Source organism: Phodopus roborovskii, unplaced genomic scaffold (assembly GCF_943737965.1).
Source record: "Phodopus roborovskii unplaced genomic scaffold, PHOROB, whole genome shotgun sequence".
NCBI lineage: Eukaryota > Metazoa > Chordata > Mammalia > Rodentia > Cricetidae > Phodopus > Phodopus roborovskii.
Genome location: NW_026126436.1, coordinates 3,051,860 through 3,064,146, shown reverse-complemented (window position 1 = coordinate 3,064,146; position 12,287 = coordinate 3,051,860). Strand labels below are relative to the sequence as shown.

At 37.8% G+C, this 12,287-nt stretch overlaps 1 protein-coding gene across 3 annotated transcripts in view; it reads right to left on the bottom strand.

Moving 5' to 3' along the window:
• Nucleotides 1-801: 801 nt before the first annotated feature.
• Nucleotides 802-12,287, bottom strand: part of Casp8ap2 (caspase 8 associated protein 2) — a 40,262-nt gene continuing 28,776 nt past the window's right edge. For all 3 annotated transcript variants that reach the window (XM_051187480.1, XM_051187482.1, XM_051187481.1), the window contains 4 exons: nucleotides 7,457-10,583; nucleotides 5,728-5,827; nucleotides 4,888-4,950; nucleotides 802-1,429 (listed from right to left, as the gene is read on the bottom strand). In XM_051187480.1, coding sequence (XP_051043437.1) covers nucleotides 4,894-4,950; nucleotides 5,728-5,827; nucleotides 7,457-10,583 — 3,284 coding nt within the window. In that variant the 3' untranslated portion in view covers nucleotides 802-1,429; nucleotides 4,888-4,893. The remainder of the gene's footprint in view (nucleotides 1,430-4,887; nucleotides 4,951-5,727; nucleotides 5,828-7,456; nucleotides 10,584-12,287) is intronic.

The window sequence follows — 12,287 nt, the reverse complement described above, 5'->3', positions numbered from 1 at the left end:
ACCTGCCTCCAGTTTGAGTTCCAGCCCTAACTGCTTTTGATGATAGACATTCCATGGAAGTTAGTAAATAACCCTTTCCTCCCCAATTTGCTCTGGTCATGGTGTTTGGTCAATGTAATAGTAACCCTAAGACAAGTAAGTACATGCTTTTAAGATTCTAGTGACCAATCCAGCCCCCATTTTTAAAATATTTCAAATGTAGCATTATCCTATTTATCACTTACCTCAAAGTCTCTCCTTTGACTATTTATTAACTTCATTTGGTTTATTTTCTTTTGAACCAGTAACATCTCTTTGTCACCATTTACCTGGCTGGTGGTAAGGGTGGACATGCACTGGCCTGCAGCCAGGCGTCTAGTTTATGTTGGATATTCAGAGAAGGGGCCATTCTTCAGATTTTATCTACCAAACAGTCTTTTAAGTCAGGACTTCCCTTTTGGACATTTCAGCAGAAAAGACCAATGGGAAAGGCACCACTTTGGAGTCTAGGGACTGGATTACATTACCCACCACTTTCATGAGACTAGAAGGAGGCATCCAGGATGAATCAAGTTTTCTCTAAATCCACACTTTTTCTGTTGACTGATTTGCATTTGTGAGGACATCTGCAGGAGAGGCAGGGTTCACTGTATCAATACCTGATGTGAGAAAGCAGGCAATGGCAACAGAACTTAATGAACCCTCCCATAGTAAATGAGCCAGTTACACTTTTATCCTAAAACATTTCAAATAGTTCCCCATTTCCCTTGTAGTATTACCTATTTAGGAATTATCTAAACAATAAAAAAAAAAGCATTCTAATAAAAATAAAACAGGACTTTACATGTTTTTATTATACATGACTATTACTGAAAGTAAAGTTTATACAAAATGTTTTTATACAGATAATAAAACCCTTGGCGAGCAAAACCATTTATGTGCATACATACACAAAGACACATACACTCAGAGTATTTTACAACACAATAATTACACACATATAAACAAAGTACTATTTAAATTATTTCACAATTTTCCAAAATGAGAGCAATTATAAACACAAAAATACAAAGGTGAACTAAGTCATTATATTTAAAATGCTACAAAATTTTTTTTAAATCTAAAGAAGTTATTTCATCCAATATCAAAACTAAGGTTTCAGTATTACATCTCTGTTGCTTTTATTCTTTCATTTTCACAACTTTTAATGATTAAAAATAAATATTCTGATCACTAACAGGTAAGTGAATCAGAGTAAGTGATCTGAGTAAGCCAAGCACGATGACAAGGTAAGTAAAAAAATTGTAGATGATCATCTATCTAGTCATCAAAAAATGTAGATGATCATCTACTCAACAAAACCTCCACCCAGTTCCTCATTTAAAACATGAGGAATCAAAGCTTCTGTGTAGAAGAAATCGATGAAACGCCGTAAAATCCAGCAACTCATCTGTAATGGAAGAAAATACTGACATTATAATTGGTTTGTTTTGTCCCCCCACCCACTGGGTTTCTCTGTGTAGCCCTGACTGTCTTAGAACTCACTCTGTAGACCAGACTAGCCTTGAACTCACAGAGATACACCTACCTCTGCCTCTTTGGGATTTAAGGTATGCACAACTATGCCCTGGGCATAGGAAGGGGGGAGGAGGGATGTTCCTGATATGCCCACTTTCATAGTGTTACCTTAATTAATTTGCTAATTATACTGATTTTTGCTCCCAAGAATTCAATAAAGCTTTAAAAGTTGAAGTGTAGGAATGTATCAGTTAAGATAGCTAAAAATGAAATGAAATGACCCACAACCCACAATATGTGCATGGTCATGACTCATAACCCACAATATGTGCTAATATGCTAGTCAGGGAAGCAATTTAATATTTACTTTTCCTTTTTGAGACAGGGTTCGGCCTGTGCTGACCTGGAGCTCACCACATAAACCACACTGGGCTCAAACTTACGGCAATTCTACTGCCTATGCCTTCTTAGGACTGGGATATTAGATGTGCCTGTCTGTTCCCTGAAGTTAATCATTCTACAAATTAATATTCTCTTCACAGAGAATATGAATCATATTTGCAAATATTAACCTAAACAGGTTTTGTTTGTTTTTTTTTTTTTTAACTTTTCTGGAGATAAGTCTCATGTAGCTAGTTTGACCTCAAACTTGTTATGCAGCTAAATCTATCCTTGAACTCCTAACCTTACTGTCTCTTCCCTAAGTATTGGGACTGCAGGCATGTAGTACCAGATGAGGTCCTTTTCTTCCTTTTTTAAAATTAATTACTATTTTTTTTTTAAAGATAGGGTCTGTGGTGATATCTTCCTTGTACAAATAAAGCCTATCTGGGGGTCAGAGAATGGAGCTTGCCATTGGTTAACAACAGAGGTCAGGAAGTCTGTATAGCTGGGCAGAAACGATTTAAGTAGGGAAAAACAGGAAATCACTTTCTGATCTGCTGAGATGCTAAGGAGGTAAGGTGTGTTGTAGCTTATTCATTCTCCCTGATCTCTCAGGATTTCCCTCTATATCTGACTCTGGCTTCTTATTACCAAGACTAATTAAGAACTCCATTTACATTCTGGCAGCCAAAGTGGGGCTCAAATCCACGACTAAGAGATTAAGAGTCTCATGCTCTACCATAGGGTCTCATGCAATTCTGGCTGGCCTGGAACTCAAAAGACCCTGAGTGCTTTAATTAAAGATGTGAGTTACATGCCTAGCTGACGTTAACTTCTTAAAGACAGCAATGCCATTGCATACCTTATACTACTGTTTAAAAGTTCTTTAGAATAAGTTAGTCCTCCAAATTGTCGAGTATTATGAAGTCATATTCTAAACTACACACAAATAGAAATTTAATTTCATAACAAACTATTAAGTATCTTTTGAAGATTTCACTAGCAAATCAATTGTTTTCCAAGAACATGGATATTAGAAGATCAGACATAGTAGGGGCTAGAAATTGATTGAAACTAAAAAATGGACTAGAAATAGACTGATAGCTCAAAAATATTTAAGCCCTTCACATAAGATCTATATCCAAATATGGCTTCTTTTTTAAATTTTTACATTTACTTTTTGTGCAAGAAGAGAAGGTGGAGGCATGTGTGCCATAGCACACATATCAGGCTCAGAGGACAACTTGTAGGAGTTGGTTTTCTCCTTCTACCAAGGTGGGTCTAGGAATCAAACAACAGGCTTGGCAGCAAGTGCCTTTATCTACTGAGCCATCTTAATAGCATACAGTATGATCTGCATTTAGATTTAATTCAGCTTAATTCAAAATTTTGTTGGAGGTGTTTTTTGAGACAGTCTTATACTGTAGCCCAAGCTGGCCTTGAACTTACTATGTAGCGCAGGGTGGCCTCAAAGTTGATCTGATCCTCCTGCCTCAGCTTCCCAAGTACTACAATCACAGGGATGTACCACCATGTCTAGCTTTAAAATTTGATGTTTGTATTCAATTAATTTTGATGACAAGCAAACTGAAAAATACAATGATATATTAAATACTATAAATTTTTTCCTTTCATAAAAATCCAAAACACAGGAACTAGAGAGATGGCTCACTAGTTAAGAGCATTTACTGCACTTGCAGAGGACTCAAGTTCATTTCCTAGCACTCACACTAGGTGTCTTACAACCATTTATAACTCCAACTCCAGAGGGTTATGACACTTCTGGGTTCCGAGGACACTGGCACTCATGTACAAACAGACACACAAGCATATAAATATTTAAAGATAAAACTGAATCTTAAAAACACAAAATACTTAATTCGCTAAAGTGTTGTAGAAAATAATTTGTTGATAATTTAAATATTATTGCTTTTACAAACCCAAAAAACATGGCTTAAACTAAAGAAATGGAGGAAACATGACTTCAAACAAATACAATAGTTTACTAAAGTCAATCCTGTCACGTATTTACAGGACAACAGATATGCATCTATGAACACATTTTCCGGATTTAAAAAAAAAAAAAAAAAAAGATCCAGGAAGCTTGAAGAGTATTTGCTAGGTTAGGTGTTGTGCTGCACACCTTTAATCCCAGCTCTCCAGAGGATACCCAGGAGAATGGCTGAGATGTAGGCCAGCCTGGTCTACATAGTTCCAGGACAGCTAGGGTTACAAAGAGAGACCCTGCCTCAAAAAGAAACAAATTTGAATGCTTTCTTAGAAGATGAAGATTGGATTCCTAGAACCCACATGGTAGCCCACAGCTCCAGTTCAAGAGGATCTAGCATATTCTTCTGGCCTCAGGTACCAGCCACACATGTAATACACATACATACATGCAGGCAAAAACATCCAAATACAGTTTTAAAAAGTGAGGCCAGGTATGATGGCACACACCTTTAATACCCAACTCAAGAGGCAGAAGAAGCACTCTGTGTTTAAGGCCAGGCTGGTCTGCACAGCTAGACCCAGGGTAGATGGCCCTACATAAAGAAACCCTGTCTTGAGAGGAGAGATGGGGATGGGGGGAGGGGCGCACCAGATTTCATTATACACTCAGTGGTTATGAAACATTGCTATATGTTTCTTATTCTTCACCTATAGGAAAATGTTTTGGGCCTGAGTATAGCTTAGTGGTATAATAGTTACCTGGTAAGGACAAGGCATTGAGTTGGATCCCAAGCTCTACTGATAATTCACTAATTAAAATACACTTTATTAATGGATTTTCAGCAATTAATGACTTATCTGCAACCACTAAGCTGAAGAGCCAGCCATACTCATCTGCCCTTTGCTGGTGGTCACTACCACAAGCCCTGCAGGTAAGGGGACATTAGCTGATATAATCATTTTTCAAACCCACTATTCAGATCTCCAATGACTAAGATTGTGACATGCATAAGGATAGGACCTAGCACTTACAGTTATTAACTTCCTGTGGTAGACCTACTACTACCTGCATTTTGACTTCTCAAAGAGCTTCTTCAGCTGCTGGAACCTCTCTGAAACCTGAAAATAAAAAATTATTACAAGTGGATTCACTTTTTAAAGCTTTGATAAATACTTTCATAAAACATATACAAACAGTACAATTATCCTAACTAATAATGATAATGTTTAGAAAAATAAAATAACTTCAGGGCTGGGGACATAATTCATTTGACAGAGAATGCTGCCTAGCATGTACAAGACTGGACTCAGTCCCCAGCACTACATAGACTAGGCATGGTGGTACATGCCTGTAATCCCAGGAATCTTGGGGAGAAGGCAAAGAGGATCTAAAACTCAGGGTCATCCTTGACTCCATAGTAAATTCAAGAAAAGTTACTCGAATCTCCCAGGCAGAGTCAGTCTCTGTCTGTCTGTCTTACACACACACACACACACACACACGCACGCACGCACGCACGCACGCACGCACGCACACACACACGTACACACACACCTTTTGCTTTAATTCTCAATACTAAATCTTAGTTAATAAGGAAACATTTCTATCTAGTTCCTTCAGAAATATATAGAGATGGAGGGAAAATACAGATCATTTTTATCACTTCTTATATAATCACCAAACTTAACACTACTACAGGAAGTAATATTTTTAAGCAAGTTAGTCTTTGTGTTTGATAGGTTAAAAATTAAATTTGGGCTGGTAGAGTTCTTCTTGCCCAGCATGTGGCTAATTCAAACCAGCACAAAACTAAGTAAGTAAGGAAATTAATAAATCTAAGTAAGTCAGGCAGCAACATCTTTGATCTAATAAAAATGTAAAATCTGAGTAATTACCTGATTTGGATTTTTATTCAGCTTGACAGCTAAATATGTAAATGTTTTCAGAGATGGCATTCTTTTCTGACACTCTAGTAAAATTTCTCGGTCATCATTTCTGAGGAGGAAAGGTTGTTATTTAGCTTTTCATGTTGGTATATAAAAGTAATAGAGTCTACTGTCTTCATAGACCTCAACAGGAAACCACTTTCAGTAAAATCTGTAGTAAAACTATGTATGTGTGTGTGTGTGTGTGTGTGTGCTAAAACCAATAATGTTATCAATGATCCATAACTCTACATTATTTTACCCTTTGAGCTCATATTTCCCAAATTTTCTTTAGTAAAGCTCCAAATAATTTTTTATTTGTTCCTCCCTTCTTGCTCTTTAGCCTGGTCAAGAAACAAACTAGTCTTAGTGACTGTTACAGAGAATTTTTGCCTCAGTCACGCTTCCACCCAATTTATTTCTCTACAGAGGAAATAAAATTTAAAAAGTTAAATTATATATTAAAACTACAAAATACTTAGTTCAGGTGGGTTTTTTTTTTTTTTTTTTTTTGGTGACTGGATCTTCTCTATGTAGCCCTAGCTAGCCTGAAGTTCTCTATGTACATCAGACTCTACACGTGAGTGCTGGGATTAAAAACATGGCACACCAAAGCACACAAACCGATCTTTAAAAGTTCACATAAAACTCAAAGTACATTCTATTTATGAAACAGCATAGAAACATCAATTATGTACACCTCTACTTTTCGCTTCACACCTTTCACTTATACTTATTTGTCATTCCTTTATAAACTGTATAAAAATGTCTTTCCAAAGGAAAGAATTTTTTTAAATAGAAAAGGGGAAGCTATAAGTAATGAAACCAGGGCTGGAGAGATGGATCAGCAGTTAAGAGTACTAGTTGCTCTTCCAGAGGACCCAGGTTAATTCCTAGCAATCACATGGCAGCTCATAACTGTCTGAAACTCAAGTTCAAGAGGATCTGACAGCCTCACACAGACATACATACAGGCAAAACATTGGTGCACTTGAAATAAAAATAAATGAAACTGTTAAAAAAGAAAGTAATGAAACCCATGTGGAGACTTATCAGACTTATCTTCATACTGAGGCAGGGAGATCCTGAGTTTGAGGCCAACAATGTGCTATAGTGAGGCCTAATCCAAAAGCAAACTAGCCAGCATGTGGTAGCTTGTATCTTTAATCACAGCACTTAGAAAAAGAAGCACATAGATATGAGTTCCAGACCACTCCGGTTTACAGAGTGAGTTTATATCTCAAAACCAACAAAACCCACAATAAAAAGCTCTATTAAGAGGGATCATTCATATCTCCGCAGAAAAGCTATCATGTTGTAGATTGTTTATACTTAGAGTGTGTGTGTGTGTGTGTGTGTGTGTGTGTGTAAGAGAGAGGGAGAGAGAGACAGGGAGGAAGGGAGGGAGGGAGAGAGAGATTGCATGAAAGTTCAGATGTTCTCAGAGGCCAGAAACATTGGTTCAATTGGAACTGGAGTTGTGAGACACATGATGTGGGTTCTGGAACCAAAGTTCAGTCCTATGCAAAACCAAGTTTTTTAGCCACTGAGCCATCCCTCCAGCCCCACTTTGACCACTTCTAAAGTAATCGATCTATCATGTTCCTTATTTAGCAATAGAATTCTGAGGAAATGACAGATTAAACTGCCCACTTTTCAAAAATTCCTAATGATTTAAAACATTTCAGAAAAGTCTTACCTTGTCCATGAAACTATAATTTCTCCCTTCTTTTTGATAACATTCTTTGCAGAAAGACTTGTTGGAAAAGTAGCAAGTGCTGTTGCTGAACCCTTCACCCCTGGACTGTCCTCTGGTGACAAGGATGTGTTGTCATTTACTGCAGGTTCCCTTTTCTTGCTGGCTTGCTTTCTGTGAGCATCACCATTTCTATCAGAAGTCTGAGAAAGTCTCTTGGTCTTTTCATTACTGTTTAAGTCTGTTTCCTTTCTTTGTTTTTTCTGAGATGAGTGATTCAGAACAGGACTGTTTTTTCTCTTCTTGTGAAAATTACCCAGAGTCCCAGGCAACTCTAAACAATTCAAATTTGATGATGGCTCTGATTTTAAAGCATGCCTCTGTATTTCACACAAGCCAGGAGACTCTGGGGTCAAATCAATACACGTTTCTTCAACAAGGCATTCTACAGGACTGTTTGCCCTTCCCATCTTTGCTTCTTTGGGGTTATCCTCATCTATACATATTACCTGGCATTCCAAGCCTTCACCAGCTAACACAGGTTCACTACCTTCATTTTTACCCTCATTTGAAGTATCATGTGTCAAATCAATAAAAGCATCTATAGTATCAGGCTGTAAAGAGCTACCAATTAGCTGTGCATCTTGATCTAAGTTGGTTCCAGAACATTCCAAGCGGTCAATATTTAAAACTGATACTTCCATTAGTTCCCCCAAGTTTTTAGTCTCAGTGGCTGAATCTTTTGTTAGATCTATATGTGTATTAGGAAGATTATCAACTGAATGTGGGATTTTTTCCATTGAAGGCAATTCTTGAATGTTCTCAGAAACTTTTGGTTCCCATACTTGATGCAACTTGAAACAATCATCAACCACTTGATCACAATGCCCTACCTTACTTGAAGTGTCTTTAAGAAATTCATATATATCAGGAACCTGTGTATGTACTATAGAGTTCTGTTCTTCTTGAGTTGGTTTGCTGTTATCAACATTTTTGTCAGAATTTTCCAAGTCTTCAACCGACTTGAGAACTGTATTCTGAAATGCAATAGGTTCTTTCTCTGTTGCCACATCAGCTTCTTTTCCAATTCTAGGCAAAGATGTCAATGACTCCTCAGCTACCATACCATGTTTAAGGCTAGGGGAGGTAGACGGTGCTGCACGTCGTATTTTCACAATGAAATGATCATTGGACTTTTCCATTATGACTGCATGCATAGGCAGATTAGGGTGGTACTGAAAGCCTGGAGCAACAGACCGGCTTGTCCATGATGAACAGCTGGACTTACTACTTGAGTTATCAGATTCCAGAGCTAGATGGATATCCTGTTCAGATGCATCCTCCTCCTCAAGCAAAGCATCTTCACTAAAATGTGCACTAATAACTTCTTCAGGAGTTGAAGTTGACAAAACTTCAGGCTTTAAGAAACTCAAATGGCCATCTGACTTCAGTGGGGATGGTACTGTTAGAGAGACCGCAAGATCTTCTAAGAGTATGGAAGAAATGCAGGGCTTACTCTTTTCTAAGCTGTATACACTATCTTTACTTAAAGCAAGGTTAGAAGATACTTCAAACATACAATTTTCATCTAATACATCAGGATGAACTGGCAGTGAAAGCCCTGAAGACAGAGATGGACCCTTTTCAGATGATAATAAAGACCAATTATCATCACTGATCACCTTTGGGCATGGAGAAGCCCCCTCTGAAACTAGCTCTTCTGCTGTACAAGCTGGTGCAGATTCACACTTGAGACTCTCCAGCAGCTGCTTCTCTGGAGTCTTTAATTCCCACTCTGTCTTTTCAGTACCATTAACACCAGTGTCCAACAGATCAGAACCCTGCAGCAAACTCTTAAATATTTCACCCATCTGTGCATCACTCACTAAGTTAAAAGTAAGGCTGGATGCCTGCTGCTCAGTAAGGATCTCAAAGCTCCGCTCTGGCTTAGCGCCTGCATGCTGTAACACATTTGTCTCTTCCATGGTATTTCCTTCATTCTTTCCTGACTTGGGGGTGCTTGGGCAGTTCACTTCCAAAAATTGTTCTTTACATTCAGAGTTCTTTGTACTGTCAGGACAAGCATTAAAACTTCCTTTTACATCATGCTTTACTGTGCTACTACTGGTGTTACTTTGGTCTTGATATTTTTCTTCTAAATTTTCACATCTCAGTGAAGATTTAAAATTGACAATATCTGATTTTAGCACTTTTTCTCTCTGTACTTCTTTGTTGTTAGTATTCCCCTTCTGACAATTTGAATGTTGGGTTCTCTGTTTATACTTTTTCCCAAGCTTTCCTTCACTATTGTCACTTCCAAAGTTTACAGAATCACAAAACTTTACTAAGATTTTCTTAAGTTTTTCAAACAAATAATCAAGTTGTTCATCTACAAACTTCCACAATTTTCTTTTCATATCAGGTTGTTGCTGTTCGAATAAGCGGTCAACTATTCCGTTCTTCTTCACCTGTTTAAGGTTAGATTCTATAACCTCACAAAGACTCTTCTGTACAGTACTTACTGATTTACAGATCTTAGACAAGTCAAGGTATTTAATTAGTGACGTGAAACTCAAAATTGCTGACTCAATAATTCTATGAAATTGTCTCAATGAAAATTTCATCTTGAATTTCATATAATTTTTCCTTACGTGTTTTCCTAGCATCCATAACATGTGCATAACCTCCCATACAGAAGAGGGTGCGAGAATAAGTGGAAGGATTTTTTCCAAGCTGGAGACACTCACTGTTTTACTTTTCCTTTCAGTGCCTGAGGACCTAGATTCATTTGGTCTTTTACTAAACGTGATGCTGTCCTGAGAGAGTTTTACAACAGTCCGCTTGTGGTCCTTATGCACATGCGCAGTGCTCCTCCTGTTTCCTGGGCTGTTTTTACCCATCTGCACCTCAGCAGAAGCTCTAGGTCTTGCACTCTTTTCCAAGTGTTTCTGTGCTACAGACTTCTCATCATCACTTCTAATCTCCCCGTCTTCTAATTCATCTAAGGATAAATTCTTACGACAGTCTGCTTCTGAACATTTATCAAATTTGGGAACTGGTTTTTTATTTTCTTTATTTAGATCAGACTGATTCTTGAAGGTAGAATGAGTTGAACTGGAGGGAAACTCATCTGTGGAGAAGAATATATTAAAATCACATGACTACCAAGTCTTAAATCATTTGCATCTTAAACACAACGAAGATTTATTTTAATACCCCCCCTTTTGTTCAAGATAGGGCCTCTCTGTGTAGCTCTGGTGGTCCAGGAACTCACTCTGTAGACCAAGCTGGCTTTAAACTCACAGAGATCCACCTACCTCTGCCTCCTGAGTGCTGGATCAAAGGAGTGTGCTACCACCACCCAAACCTTTCTGCTTTTAAGGCAAAATGTTAATGCTTAATAAACATTTCCACTGGCTTAATTTCTGGTCTTACAAAGAACGCAAAAGGTGCTGGGATTGTGACTCAGTGGTAGAGCATTTGCCTAGCATGCACTTAAGTCCTGGATTTAATTCCCAGTGTTGGGAAAAATAAAAGTCCCAGAAAGTCAGTTAACTGAAAAGTCTCATCTGGATAATTTTTATTTCATTTTATCAGCATCACTCCTCCATGCTATTTGATGATGGCTTCTAAACAACAATAGTATACCAGAAATCTAAGTTCAGTAGTAGTGGAGCCCAGGCTTTGAATACTCAAGGCACTAGGCCTAATATTCAACTACAAAATAATAAAATTATGTATGCATGCACGCACGCATGTATGTATATTTGTGTGAAATAAAGATTATTAAAATAATCCAATCACTCCTTTTTAATAATAATAAAAAAAAAAAGTTAAACTGAGCATGGCAATATACAACTACAATTTTAACACCCAGGAAGATAAGGCAAGAGGATCAGCAGTTCAGGGCCAGCCTGAGCTATATAGAAACAGCTTACCAAAAAAAAAAAAAAGGGGGGGGGGGATGGGGAAGAGAAATGGCTTAGTGAATAAAGTACTTACGACTCAAATGTGAGAGCTAGAATTCAGCTCCCACCACCCACACCAAAGCAGGTGTGGTAGCCCACCTGCAATCCCAGTATCTGAGGCAGAGACAGGAATCTCTGGCAATTCACTTAGCTAGACTAGCCAAACTGGTGAGTTCAAAGAGTTACAGTAAGAGTAGAGAATGATTAAGAAAGATATCCCACATCAACCTCTGGCCTCCACACTAGTGTGTATACACGTGAACATGTATACACTTGGACACTATCCACATATCCACACACAATAAAACCTTTGAGCATTGCAGAGCTAGGTGGAGTTTGGCAGGAGGGCATATCTTAGCACGAGAGACCCTGTACTCAATCCCCAGTAGCAGAGGGGATAAGAAAAATTGAGAGTTGTCTAAATTCTATCTGGAAGATGGAATCAAACTATTTGTAAATGATGCCCACTGGCAAAGGGAAAACCAGTTTCCTTAAATGAAGTGTCACTGGTTTATCAATTGTACTCCAAGTCAGGGACCATGAGAAGCTGGCCAACACAAAACTAACTCTTTGGTTTTTGGTTTATTTTGTGTGTTGGGGGGGTGCTTTTTGGTTCATTTTGTTTTGTGATTTTCTTTGTACTGGGTTGGTTTTTTGTTGTTGTTTGTTTGTTTTGCAATTTTGTGGTGTTCTTTTGAAAAATATAAAGTTGGATGGGTGACGTGAGGAAGATCTTAGGAGTTAGGGCAGGGAAAACAGAATCAAAACAGTACATAAAATTTTTAAGTTGTTTAAATTTATATTAAAGGCTCAGTGTACACTTCTATTTTTTAAACTTATTTGTTTTATGTGCATTGATGTTTTGC